Source organism: Pseudorca crassidens, chromosome 1 (genome assembly GCF_039906515.1).
Source record: "Pseudorca crassidens isolate mPseCra1 chromosome 1, mPseCra1.hap1, whole genome shotgun sequence".
Taxonomy (NCBI): domain Eukaryota; kingdom Metazoa; phylum Chordata; class Mammalia; order Artiodactyla; family Delphinidae; genus Pseudorca; species Pseudorca crassidens.
The window spans coordinates 10,166,196-10,180,546 of record NC_090296.1 but is presented as its reverse complement, the minus strand read 5'-3'; the positions used below and the strand labels follow the sequence as shown (position 1 = coordinate 10,180,546).

At 46.4% G+C, this 14,351-nt stretch overlaps 1 protein-coding gene across 2 annotated transcripts in view; it reads right to left on the bottom strand.

The window, feature by feature from the left end:
• CLMN (calmin) overlaps positions 1–14,351 on the bottom strand; it is a 118,018-nt gene that overhangs the window by 18,111 nt on the left and 85,556 nt on the right. For both annotated transcript variants that reach the window (XM_067726627.1, XM_067726638.1), the window contains exons 5-8: positions 10,080–10,172; positions 8,052–8,242; positions 5,828–6,021; positions 3,794–3,876 (exon numbers count right to left, since the gene is read on the bottom strand). In XM_067726627.1, coding sequence (XP_067582728.1) covers positions 3,794–3,876; positions 5,828–6,021; positions 8,052–8,242; positions 10,080–10,172 — 561 coding nt within the window. The remainder of the gene's footprint in view (positions 1–3,793; positions 3,877–5,827; positions 6,022–8,051; positions 8,243–10,079; positions 10,173–14,351) is intronic.

The following is a 14,351-nucleotide window of genomic DNA, read 5'->3' as shown; positions in this document are numbered from 1 at the left end:
ACACAAAATGGAATATTACTCAGCCATAAAACAGAATGAAACAACGCCACTGACCACAACACGCATGGACATAGAGATTATCGTACTAAGTGAAGTAAGGCAGATAGACAAAGACAAATATCATATGATATCATTTATACATGGAATCTAAAATATGATACAAATGAGCTTATTTACAAAACAGAAACAGACCCACAGACACAGAAAACAAACTTATGGTTACCAAAGGGGAAAGGCAAGGGAGGGATATATTAGGAGTTTGAGGTAAATATATACACACTACTATATATAAAATAGACAACCAACAAGGACTTATTGTATAGCACAAGGAACTATATTCAATATCTTGTAATAATCCATAATGGCAAAGAATATGAAAAAGAATCTATGTACGTAACTGGATCACTCTGCTGTACTCCAGAAACTAACATAACATTGTAAATCAACTACACTTCAGTTAGAAACAAAAAGATGCAGCAGCTGAGAGCAGGGCTGAAAAGCAGAGAGCAATCTTGGTGGTACTGCAGAGCCTGGCTCCCAATGCACTGGTAGGGAGGGTGGACTGACCTCATTATACAATTACTTGAAACTGGAGGGCTGAAATTAAATAAAACTTCAACAGAGCCTTTATCAGCTCCTGAGAAGGTCAAAATGATCAGCTCCTCATTATAGGTCCTTGTTTGGGAAAGGGCTATATTCTCTGGGGGAAAAATGTCATCTACCTCAACTGTACTGCTCCTTTATACACCAGATTTGGCATAAAATAAAAAAATTTAAGTCACAAATAAGCAAGAGAAGAGACCCATAATCAGGAGAAACAATAGTCATTAGAAGTAGACCCAAAGATAACTGGGGGTTAGAACTAGTAAATAAAGAGTCTAAAATAACTGCTTAACCTATACTACCAGAAATACAAAGGTTTTTCTTCAGGCTGAAGGAAAGGATCACAGATGAAAGCCTGGAGCTGAAGGGGGGAATGAAAAGTACCTGAGATGGTAAATGTATGGCCAATATAAAAGACTATTTAAAAAGTTTTCTTAAAAAGTCTCCTGTTTAAAGCACAAATAATAACAAAGCATTGAGGATTAAAACATATGCAGAAGAAAGTCAGTGGCAATAACAGCACAAAGGAATGGAGAAGAGGTGAGTGGAATGACATAGTTGCATATATAAAAATATATAAATATGCATTTTATTTCATGTTGTATTATAGTAATCCAAAGCAGACTGAGTTATGTTCAAGATGAATATTACAACCCCTAGTTTGAAAACTACTAAAAAGATAAAACAAGGAGATGTTGTTTTAAAGCCAACAGAGGAGATAAAATGGAAACCAAAAAAGTAATTGAATAATCAGAAAAAAAGTTAGAAAGGAAGGACAAAGGAACATAGAACAGATAGGACCAATCAAAAACAACAATCAAGATGGCAGATTACGTGAAGTAAATGGTAAAAAAATACACTAATAAAATGACACACTAATTCTTGTCAGAATGGATGAAAAACAAGACCCAACTCTATACTATTTGCAAGGGACGTGCTTTAAACATAAGCATACTCTGGAAGGAGAAAGATGGAAAAAGATGTATCACACAAACACTAATCATAAGAAAGTTGGTATGGCTATATTCCTGTCAGACCAAGCACACTCCAAGACAAAATAAAATAAAAATAAAATGATGATGTCGTCAGGAAGAGACAACAGTCCTAACTGTGTATACATGTGTGGCAGAGCTTCCACATACATAAAGCGAAAGCTGACAGAAGTAAGAAGCGCAACCAATCCACAATCGTAAGTCAGAGATTTTTAACTTTTCTCCCTCACACTCATTGATAGGAAAAGCAAAAAAAAGAGTCAGTCTGTCCACAGGATATTAGAACAGCATATTAACCAACTCAACCTAATTGATATTTAAAGACTGCCAACACTTTCACTGCACAAGACACATTCTTTGCAAGTGCATATGGTATGTTTACCCAAATAAGCCATATGTCGGGCCATAAAGCCAGGCACAGTGTCTGGTATGCGGTCAGGGCTTAATGAATGTTTACTGAAATGTACTAAACTCAGCTGAATTGTTAAGCTTAAAAAAAACAGCGGTTTGATGGGAGTCTAGATTAGCTGGGATGGCTCATCTTATTCCCCTGGGGATGTAAATGGACTGTTCTGTGGTGATGCACTGTGTTCCATGAGTCAAGATGACCTACCCCAGGTATCATATCTTGTTGAAACTCTCTTGCCCCAGCCCTAGTCTCTGACCCCAGCACTGGGGAGATCCAAGTGTCAGATCTGCTGAATCCCGGCCGTGACCTTGACTCACACAAATATCATAAATTTTAGTTAATTTTAAACTCTGCCTACAGCTTAAGAGCTCAGGGCTAATAAAAGCCCTGGTGCCTAGTATTTCAGAATTCAGTAATGGCCTATGAAGATTAAATGGCAAAATAATATCACCACCATTTTCTGGGCATCAACTGCTGTGCCACGCACAGGAGTAAGTACTTTCTGTATCTATTTATTCTTCACGTAACTCTGAAACGTGGGTCATCTTTCCATTTTACAGATGGCATCTCATACGGACATGTATCAGAGAGGTTACGAAAGCGGCTCAAGGTCACACAGCTTCAAGTGGAAGAACTGACATTCCAGCCCTGGAATTCCTGCTTCTAAAGTGCCCTGGAAAGTGATCTGTGGGCCAGAAACAGACGGGAAACACACACATAGGTAGGGACTGGAATGAGAGCCACATCCTGGGGAAGACCCAGTCTGGCTCTTCTGAGCTATGCAAAATGGGGTCTCGGTTTCAGCCTATGTTGTAAGGAATCTAAAAGCCTGAACTTTGCAACCACAGAGAACTGGGATCAAACCCCAGCTCTGCACTTGGTAGCTGGGCAACCCTGGAGAGCTCTTTAAGCCTCTGAGAGTATCTGTTTTCTCTTCTACAAAGTGAAAATAATGATACCAAGTCAAGTGGAATCGCAGAGGTGGCAGTCAGCCCAGAGACACAAGGGATGGTTACCTGACAAGCCTCCAGCTAAAAGAGCGGCCCATTATCCCTGCAAGTATTAGCTCTTCATGCTTTTTTCTTTTCTGTCTAGTACGTCTAACTACCTGAAATGATGACATGTTTGCGGACTTGTCAACTGTTTCCTCTATTAGAACAAAGCTACAAAAGGTCAGGGACCTCATCCATCTTGCTTATCGCTAAGTTCCCCTGAGCCAGCAGTAGGTGTTCAGCAGATTTCCAATACATTCAATAAAGGACTGTTGTTATCCTTGTGATCATTGTTATTATCATCTTGGGCTTATGCACGGGTTGGCTGGAGGTTCAACAGAGCCATGACAACTTCTAAAAGGTCTGATTCTGCTCCAAACACTCTGTCAGCAAGTCTACTCAGATTCTGAAAATAAAAAGGCATGCTTTTGAATGGTCATTGTCTATGAGAATTTCTCACATTCTGATAAAATCTGGTAGACTGCTGAAAGGTTCCACCTGGCATCTAGAAAATCAAGTGGCTGATTCATATTACAGGTGGGCATCTCTTCTAATCTTAATAAAGTTTGGGATGGGAAGAGGTCTGTAAGAGGTGTGCCTAGCTTCCCACTCTGCTTTTAAATGTCATACACGTTATCTATGATTTTGAAATGAGTAAGCGGCAAAGCACTTGAGATCGAGTTTTGATCCTTACAGCTGTCACACAGAACAACACAGCTCGAGCCCCGAGCTCCATGGGATGGCCAGCTGATGGAAGTGTATGGTTTCTGAATTATAGGTAAGGAAAACAGACATACGGCTTCCAACTCCGGGAAATGTTCTAGAAACTGAGCCACGTAAGTCACGATGGACTGCTCATCTGGCGTGTCAACCATGATGTCTGTTAAGAGAGACACAGGAGTTAGAAGGACACGCAAAACACAGTTTTTATTTTATTGATTTAAACCATTTTTAATTAAAAAATTGTTTTCCAGCTTTATTGAGGTATAATTGACAAATGAAAATTGTATCTATTTAAAGTGTACAGCATGATGGTTTGACATACATATACATCGTGAAATAATTCCCACAAGCAAGTTAATTCACACATCCATCACCTCACAGAGTTACCTTTTTTGTTTTTTGGGTTTTTTTGGTGTGCTGAGAAACCTTAAGATCTACCCTCTTAGCAAATTTCTAGTACACAATACGGTACTATTAGCTATAGTCACCATACTGTATGTTAGACTCCCCAGAACTTATTCATCTTATAACTGAAAGTTTGTACATTTCCCTACTTTTCCCACCCCACCCCCAACCCCAGCCCCTGGTAACCACCCTTATACTCTCTGGTTCTATGAGTTTGGCTTTTTCAGATTCCACGTATAAGTGAGATCATGTAGTATTTGTCTTTCTGTGCCTGGCTTACTTCACTCAGCATAATGTCCTCCAGGTTCATTTGTGCTGTGGTAAATGGCAGGAGTTCTTTCTTTTTCATGGCTGAATAATATTCCATCGTACATACACACAGCATTTTCTTTATCTCTTCATCCACTGATGGACGTGTCGGTTGTTACTATGCTTTGCCTATTGTGAATAATGCTGCAGTGAACACTGGTGTGCAGATATTTCTCCAAGATTGCAATTTCATTTCCTTTGTTTTTGTTTTGTTTGTTTTGCGGGGTTTTTGGTCATGCAGTGTGCCTTGCGGGATCTTAGTTCCCTGACCAGGGATCAAACTCAGGCCCACAGCAGTGAAAGCCCTGAGTCTTAACCACTAGACTGCCAGGGAATTCCTGAGGTGGTTGGTTTATTTTTGTTGTTTTTTTAAATTTCATTTCCTTTGGATATATATTCACTAGAGAGTTTGCTGGATCACATGATTGTCTATTTTTAATTTTTTGAGGAACCTCCATACAGTTTTCCATAAGAGCTGCACCAATTTACATTCCCACCAACAAGAACACGTGGTTTTTACATGGGATCTTGGGATGCTTGATGGCGAAGGATCCCACAGACCAGGGAGGTATTTTCTCTTTATTGTACACTTCAGGAAGTCTAGGCCCAGAGAAGGGGAATGATTTGAGTGAAGGCTCACACGTGGCTGATGAGCAGAGAAGGTGGAATGAAGACTCCAGCTCTCCTTGCACCCAAGATTCTGTTGTTCCCTACTGTCTTAGTCCCCCCCTGCCAGCAGCCAGCTCACTGCCTGCCCCATCAGCGAGTCTGTTGAGCTGGGACCCTCACTCACTGCCAGAGGTAGTCCTAAGTTAGCCTAATCCACATGGAAGGCGATTTGACAGAGATAACCAAGTGCCCTAAAAAGGTGTGTACTTTCTAGCTGTGTCATTCATTCCGCTGTTGGGACCTGGTCCTGGAGGAAATAATCTGAGATGCACACTGAGCTTTAACCAATAAGATGTTCATTGCAGCGTTATATATAAACATGACTATTCTGAAACAACCTCGATGTCCACCGGTAGTAAAGAGCTAAGTAAATTTTGGTGCACCCACTGAATGGACCATTATGCGGCCAATAAAAATATGTAATGAGGACCTCCTATCAGCATACTTATGTCACAATTATAACATTAGGTTTAAAAAAAGTAGGATACAAAACCATACATACACTGAATGATCCCAATTAGGTAAAAAAATTGTAATTAGATGTAAGGAAAAATACTGGGAAAATGATCTCAGTGGCAGGAATACAGGAGATATAAAACTGACTTCATTAGATATTTCTGTATTCTCCAGGTTGGACAGCAGATGTTACATATGTAAAAAATATATATATATATATATATATATGTATATTACAAAGAAAGAGAAAGAGAGAGAACCACATCTACCTTCTGGCTCCAGGAGCCTGGGGATGTGAAGGGCGTCGTGAGCGATGCTGAAAGCCTTCTCTAGATTTTCCCGCATGGAGTCTTCTAGCGCCTGCTTCATGTCGACCAGGCTAGGGTCGATGGCCTTGATCACTGCCAGGAAAGCCAGCCCGCTTCTCCAGCTGCCTGCAAAGTCCTGCACCGCCACGCCATACCTGAGGAAAAGGAGCCGCCTCAGCGCAGGTCAGTAAGCAGCCTCGGGGATGCCTCGCTGGCCTCCGAGCGGGGCTGGGAGCTGCTGACCTGGGGAGGCCAAGATGCCCCAAGCCCTGAGGATGGGGAGAGCTGCACTGAACCGTTGGTATTTCCATTTCCAGACAAACAGGATAGGAAGGTGTCCATCACACGAGGAGACAGAATAGAACCCTGTGTTTCCCAATTCCCAGATATATACATATTTATACACACATATATAAAGGAGTCATTTTATACACTGTTCCTTTTATCAGTGATGTTCAAAATGCAGCAAACATAGATGTGTTGTGTAAAAAAATGGAGCCAGAAAGACACAAGTTCACACTCCGGCTGCCCCACTGTGCTTCCAGTGCTGTGGCCTGGAGTCACACACCTTCTAAGCCTCAAACTCATTCATAAAACAGGGCAGCTGTCATGGGCAAGTATTAGGTTGGATCCCCCAAAATGGCCACGTCACGTGGACAATCTAACGTGCAATGCAGATGGCACGTGAAAGCCACTCACTAAGGGACAGCTAACGTCATGATTAATATAAATAAAATCAGAACATTAAAAGTGACAAAGATAGATAATCCTGCCAGGCACTCATTTCCTTTGGACTCCATCCCTTGAGACCATATCCGCCCCCGTCAGTCTCTCAACTGTGATCCCTGAACTCTCTTTAAAAAAAAATCCTGGGGCTTCCGTGGTGGCGCAGTGGTTGAGAGTCCGCCTGCCAATGCAGGGGACACGGGTTCGTGCCCCGGTCTGGGAAGATTCCACATGCCGCGGAGCGGCTGGGCCTGTGAGCCATGGCCGCTGAGCCTGCGCGTCCAGAGCCTGTTGCTCCGCAACGGGAGAGGCCACAACAGTGAGAGGCCCGCGTACCGCAAAAAAAAAAAAAAAAAAAAAAAATGCTGTTATTTATCATTTGAGATTCATAAGAAGTTGCAACAGCAGTACAAAGGGCCCCTGTAGACCCTTCACCCAGCTTCTTTCAACGGCAGCATCCTACGTTACCGGCGTGTGTTATCAGAACCGGGACACCGACGTGGGTACAGGGCTATTAAGACCACAGACCGAATTAGGATTTCACTGGCTTCAGTGTCGAGGGGATGGTATAAGCGCCATGACACTTTGTCACAAGCACCCATTCCTGTGACCGGTGCCGCAATGGCGGTACAGATGTTCTACTCCCTGCAAAGGCCCTTCCTCTCTGTTACAGCCACCCTAACTCCTGGCAATGAGCTCACTTGATTTATTTTAAAATAAATTTTAAAATAAATAAAATAAATTTATTTGAAAACACCATTTACTGGTTGCTCACATTAATCAACTCTATCACGCTTAACCCCTTAATCAAAACCCCAAAGACCCAACTTCTCTCTCATCTTTTATTTCCATACACTGGGGAGCCAGGGTCCGCTGCTGAGCACATACTAAGTGCTGGTACTCTGCAAGGTGCTTTCACAGGGTTTATTTCATTTAACCCCAACTCTCCCATAAGGGGGTGAATGGTAAGTCACCATCTTACAGATGCAGCTTAGAAAGGTGAGAGATTCACCAGGCTCTCCCCAGTCCGGAAGGGGTTAAACAGAAGGCCAGGAACTTGGTTCCAGTTCACCTGTCTCAGTTTTGGAAGGGCCAGACCTGACTCTGACAGGTTGCAGCCTTTATTGTTCCTCGTTTTTAAGTAGGTACAGACTCTGAAAGATACCCAGAAGCTTAATAATAAATGTCCATGTTATTAGGATCCAAGGGCCATCCCCACATTGGGATTTAAAGTGTTGAAGGCCCCTGGGATTTCTATTCTATCATCAGCTTTCTGCAAACCAAACACGGGGTGAGTACAGTTTTGTGCGCAGAAACAGAAACTGACAGGATGCCTTTTCTGAGAGTCTACGGGAAGCGCCGGGCACATAACTGAGTACATGGTGATGCCCTTTTTCTTAGCCCTCCTCCCCCTGCCTGGCAGAGCACGGGGGGCTGGGGCACAGGGCGTGTGGCTTACTTCCTTGTTTTCCTCTGCACCCATGTCAACAGTGTCCTGATGGCCCTCCTCTGGTCTTTCACCGATATCACCGCACTCCTCTCTGCAGTGGGCGTGGGTGGGAAGGAGGAGTCTGAGTCTGTGCCCCCCGAGCCGGGTGACAGGCTGGAAGATGGAGAATTTCTGCTGAGGTTGCCGGTGAGTTCTTTAATCTGGAAGGAAAACGGCGTTTCAGATCCCGGAGGCAGACCCAGCACGGTCCCTCGTGGACCCCGGCTGGAGGGACCAGCTTGTGCAGAACTGGTTCTCCAGATCGGGAGAAACCGCTTCCTGAGGGTCGTGTGTCAGGGGTCAGGGGTCAGTACTCATGATGGCCTGGCTGTTTCTTGTGGCTTGTGGTGCGTGCAGTGATGCTTTGCAGGGAAAATCATCTCTTCCTGGAGTCTCTTTAGCTCTGGCCAGAGGCTGCAGATGAGGTCTTCCTGACCTGACTTCACCTACCCCTACCCCGTCCTTTCATGGCCATCGCTCCCAGCGTGCATCATGCTGTTTCAAGCCCCACCGCCTGTGCTCACCCAGGTCCTGCTGCCTGGACCCCGTCCTTTCATGGCCATCGCTCCCAGCGTGCATCATGCTGTTTCAAGCCCCACCGCCTGTGCTCACCCAGGTCCTGCTGCCTGGATGTCCCTCCCTTCCAACACTGAACTCCTGGCTACTCAAAATGTGCTCTTACCATGGGGTGCCTGTGAGAAATGCAGAACCCCAGGCCCCGCCCCAGACCTACGAAATCAGACTCTGCATTTCAACACCACCCCCATACCAGGTGACTGGTATGCACAATAAAGTCTGAGAGGCACTTGTCTAGCGAACTCCTCATCCTTTAAAACCCTGCTCTGTTGTCACTTTATCCAGGAAGTTTTCCCCTCCCCCCTTCCCCCTCTGAGATAGTTGCCCCAGCTTGGAGCTTTCACAGCACTCTGCTCATATACTGATCATGGCCTGCACCACAGAATTCTATAATAGGGGACTGACCTGTCTGAGAGACCAGAAAGTCACGAGAGCAAGACTTTGTATGCTCAGAGCCTGGCACATGGGAGAAGCTCACTAGACATTTACCAAATAAATGAATGACGATCCAGAGTGGAGTTAAGGACTTTTTACACATTTCAGGACGTTTCCAGTCTATCAGGGAGTTGAAGAACAGACATCAGTAACTGAAGCCTGTATGTGACACTGTACAATTGACAAAGGGCTTTCCCACGTAGCATCTCTTGATGCCCACCACATATTTGGACCACTGCTACCATTTCACAGATGTGGAAACTGAGGCTCAGAGGGAGCCTTTGGTTTTATAAGTTCAGGACTATTGTCTCCAAGCCTTGTTTGAGCTCATTCTTCTCTGAAATGTAAGCATAAGCCTCTGTGCAGATCACTTTTACGCTTGGGAGACCCATTAAGCCACGAGCCATTATCTTCTATTTCAAAAGAGGGGGATTTTAGAAGATAAAACATCAACTCACTCCCTCCTACTCGGGGAAAAGAACTTGAGCACAATTTGAAATATCCCCTTCATACTCCAGCCACAGACCCTGTCCTTGCTCTATAAAATCTGCATTTCCAGATAGAGACTGAGGGTGCTAAGGATGGAAAAACAAGGTCTTTCCTGTCACACACACCTCTTCCTAGAGCTATCTTTGTACAGGCTCTTTAACCGTCTCTGATGAACACAAGTCATTTTAGGAAAGTAACTCTCCCAAGTTCAATTTTTGGTTGGAAGTATCCCCCAGCTGTTGTGACACTTTAGAACAAAATTACTTTTCGAAGTGAATATGTAACTCTTCAAGTACCAAGAGGAGAACAGAGCTCACATCACTTTTAGAATCACAGGAATTCAAAACCTTTAGCAATCAGGTTCTTCTAGCTCTTTCCCAGGAAACAGAAAAGTCAAAATCTGTTAGAAACGAAATCTCACTGTCTCCCTCCATCCAGCTCCACTCTTTGTGTTGCTGGAGATCATTACCATGTGTTATAGGAAAGAAATGATTTTACCTGGAAGAAGAGGATGATGTTCCAAATCAGCCCAAGAACCAAAGAGGGGTTGCCATCTGCTATTTCTGCCGCGTCGATGCTGACCAGTTTTACCTGGAGAGAAGCAATTTATAAGCTTAACAAGAGCGTCCAAACAGGACGCAACATGTTATTTTCTGATGCTGTGGTCGTGGGCCCGTTTCTCTTTCTCACCTGTGCTGTTCGGTGCTGCCCCAGGCCACCTCTCGGGGACCCCAACATGCAAAAGTGTACGTAAGTGTGTCTGATAAACACGTACATAGTACTTCGCACGCGCAGACACTATTCTAAGCTCCTTACAAGTATTCATCCTCACAACAACCCCACATCACAGATTCTTCTATTATCTCTATATTTCCGGTAAAGAAATTCCAGAGCAGTCAATGTAACGTGCCCAAGACACACAGCTAGTAAAAAAGTCATCCTTTTCCAAGAACAGATGGTAAATGCCCAAGGGCGGTCTGTGTACTACACTAACACCACCAAACCTCCAGATTTAACACGTCTTTGGACAAACACAGAGCACTGACATCAGCGATCAAGGAACACGGACAGCGAAGACAATTATCCGTTACTGATTAGAAATAGTGTGTGGGGATAAGGCTGCTACCCAGCGTTTCTGCATCTTTCTTCAACATCCCGCAAAAAAATACCCTACTGACTGGTTCAGATGGGCATATCTGAGAAACCCTTAAGAGATTACGTTATTTATTTAACTATGTTCTGACCACAGGATGACTGCCCTTGGTGAATGCCTGAGGCACTGGTTTTCAAAGTGTGGTCCCTGGACCAGCAGCATGTCGTCACCTGGGAACTCCTTAGAAACGCAAATTCTCCCGCAGACCAACTGAATCAGAAACCCTGGGAGGGGCCACAATCTGCATTTTAAATATTCTATTCTATTTGATCTGATTCGATCGAGCCTAGTGACTCCATCACTCTTTTTTTTTTTTTTTTTTGCGGTACGTGGGCCTCTCACTGTTGTGGCCTCTCCCGTTGTGGAGCACAGGCTCCGGATGCGTAGGCTCAGCGGCCATGGCTCACGGGCCCAGCCGCTCCGCGGCATGTGGGATCTTCCTGGACTGGGGCACGAACCCATGTCTCCTGCGTCGGCAGGCGGACTCTCAACCACTGCGCCACCAGGGAAGCCCCACAATCTGCATTTTAACCAGAGCTCCAGGTGACTCTGCTACACGCTTGGGTTTGAGGACCCCTGCCCTAAGTCATCATTCTACTCTGCAAACAAAACCTGAGTATGTAGATCAGGGGTCTGCAAACTTCTGTAAAGAGCCAGAGAGCAAATATTGAAGACTGCAGGCCACAACCGTCTGTGTCACATTTTCCGCCTCTTCATTCTTTACCACCCTTTGCAAATGTAAACTCCATTCTTCAGGGGGAGGAGAGGAGAAATCAAGTAAACCAAGGTAAACTTTTTCTCTTTTTTTGGCTGCGTTAGGTCTTTGTTGCTGCACGCAGGCTTTCTCTAGTTGCAGCAAGCGGGGCTACCCTTCGTTGCCACACACAGGCTTCTCTTGTTGCGGAGCATGGGCTTTGGGCACACGGGCTTCAGTAGTTGCGAAGCAAGGGCTCAGTAGTTGTGGCTCGCGGGCTCTAGAGCAGAGGCTCAGTAGTCATGGCGGACGGGCTTAGTTGCTCCGTGGCATGTGGGATCTTCCTGGACCAGGGCTCGAACCCACGTCCCCTGCATTGGCAGGAGAACTCTTAACCACTGCGCTACCAGGGAAGTCCCAAGGTAAACTTTCAAATCCAAATTTGATTCATAAAATTCTGCTTGGGAGACTCGGGAAAGAAAACACAAAGAGAGCGTCTCACACAAATCTTCTTTCTCTCTTTCCTTTGGGGCTTTAAAAAAAGATGGGTCTCTGTCCCTACCAGTTCCTCAGGGGTTTCTGGCCACACCCATCAGTAGGGCCTGGGCTTTCCTAATCACAGGTGAGAATCCTGAGTCCCTGGCTCAGGTGTGTTTTGCAGGTTGATTCCCAGAGAATAATCAGGGAGCACAAGCTCATCACTGGCGGGTTAGAGGCTGAAGAAGTTGTCAATATTGTGAACAACAGAGCCAATCGAATCCAGGCCCAACAGTCCGTCCATATTCATCACGGCCACATGTCCCATGGGATGAGTCACCTGCGGTCTGTGGCTGATCGCGTACCCTGGACCTCTGCTCTGGCAGCTCGCTCCGCTTCTGTGGCTCACTGATCACCTCCCAGCACGGGGGAGTCACATCAAAGCACTTAGTCAATCCTGGCCTTCACCATCCCCTGGAGGAAGCCCAGCATGGCCTCTGAGCTGAGGTTCACGGAAAGTGTCCCAAAGTGAGAAATCACGGAGCTGCCTTGTAGGGATGTGGGGAATAGGATGGCGCACCCTCTTGGGACAGGGAGGGAAGGGGGGGCAGGGAGTAGACGTCACCTCTGGAGAATAAAGCACTCTCCTGGCCACAGGGACTGGGGAGCCTGGCTGAGAGAAGGCAGGGATTATGGATATGCCCGAAGACCTTGCCGCGGGTGCCCAGCCACTGCTTGGTTCTCCCTGGCAAACAAACGATGTAGCAGCCGGACATCAGTCAGAAGCTTCAGGGACAATGTCCTCCTCCCCCTCTTCCCGCTAACTTGGTTGTTTTCGCCACACTGACAATAAGTGGACCAACTGGCTTCTGGGAATATTCCTCCTCCCCCTCTGGCTGGCACATCCATCGTGGGGCAGTGATAATGGTCATCACGGTAATGCCTTCCCCGGGGAGAGCTGACTTCTGCCCAGTGGTTCTCATGGGTTAGTCATACTATACCCATTGCACAGATGAGCAAGTTGAGGCTCGGAGAGGTTGAATGACCTGCCGGAGGTCACAAAGCTGGTCCTGTGGGGCAGCGGGTCTCTGACACAGGAGTGAACACCATGCTCTGAGCCTCACAGTTTCAGGGGAGAGAGGGAGGGACAGAGGCTGGCCACACTAACAGCACCTGAATCCTGGGACAAATGGGACCTGACTGCTGCCCCTCCAGCACCCGCTTGGCATTGATCACCCAGTTCTGGGCACTTTTTTGGCTCAGGAGAGCCACTGGGCCCGTCCTCCCTCGAGCTGGGACAGTGGGACAGGAAGGGGCCAACAAGGGCCCAGATTCTGGCAATGGGAAAGAGACTGCAACCAAAATGCCTGTTTCCACCTGCCTCACCCACCTGTGCTCTCCTCCCCATGGGGCCATTCACCTGCCGGCCACGGGAGCCAACGGGGCAAAGAGCTGACATAACACAACTACATTTGGTGTATTTCCAGATTTTTAAATAAAAAATAAAGGAGAAGGGAGCTTTACTGTTCTTTCTTTTGTACCATAAGGCAGCTACTGCAGTTGGGGAAACATTTAAGGACAGATTACAGAAGGCCAGGCCTGCCACCCCTGAGCATGGGCTAGTCCTACCTGCAACGCCCCCCAGCAGGCTCCCAGGCTGTTTGTTTTTTCGCTTCTGCAGGATCACTGCTCCTCCCTGGGCCCCTGCAGTGACGAGCAGCCTGCTGTCCGCGTGAGGCCTCCTCTGCGAGGCTCTAAGCTCCTTGAAGCGGAGATGTGCTCCTAATGCAGCTTTATGTCCCCAAGGCTGAGCACAGCCCTGGGCCCACAGAAGACACTTTGTAAACGCAGGGGGAGAGTTCTGCCTACAGTACAGACCCATCAACACGTGGCAGCTGGCAGAGCAGGAAATTACTTAGGGGTTCGCAAGCTGGAAGGAAGAACAGTGAGTATCCCGGGCAGTGGTCCCAAGGCCCCATGTTATCATAGAAACAACGCTCTTCGGAATTCAGGTGTGGACACTGCCCAGGAGGGCCACGCCTAACGCTCCCTTCCAGGAGCAGACAGTGGAGCTATGGAGCTGGGGAGAGGTAGCAAGAGCCACAGCTAACGAACGCAGACCTCACCCTGTGCCCTGTGCCCGCACTTGGCTAAACTGCACCTGGATGGGCACAATCCATCCTCAACAACTCTCTGAAGTAGGTTTGCCTCTCATCACCTCTGTGTAACAGATGTGGAAATGGAGGCTCAAGGCGTCTACATCATTTCCCAGGAGTGGAAGCCGTGGCAGCGGTGCCCTGAACGTGGCGTCAGCGCCGAGGTGGATGGCGAAACTGACTCTGCAGAGAGGCCAGCGTTTTCACGAAACGGGACGTGCTTTTTTAAAAGCAGCTTTATTGAAAGATACAATTCGCATCCCATCCAATTCACCCATTTAAAATATACA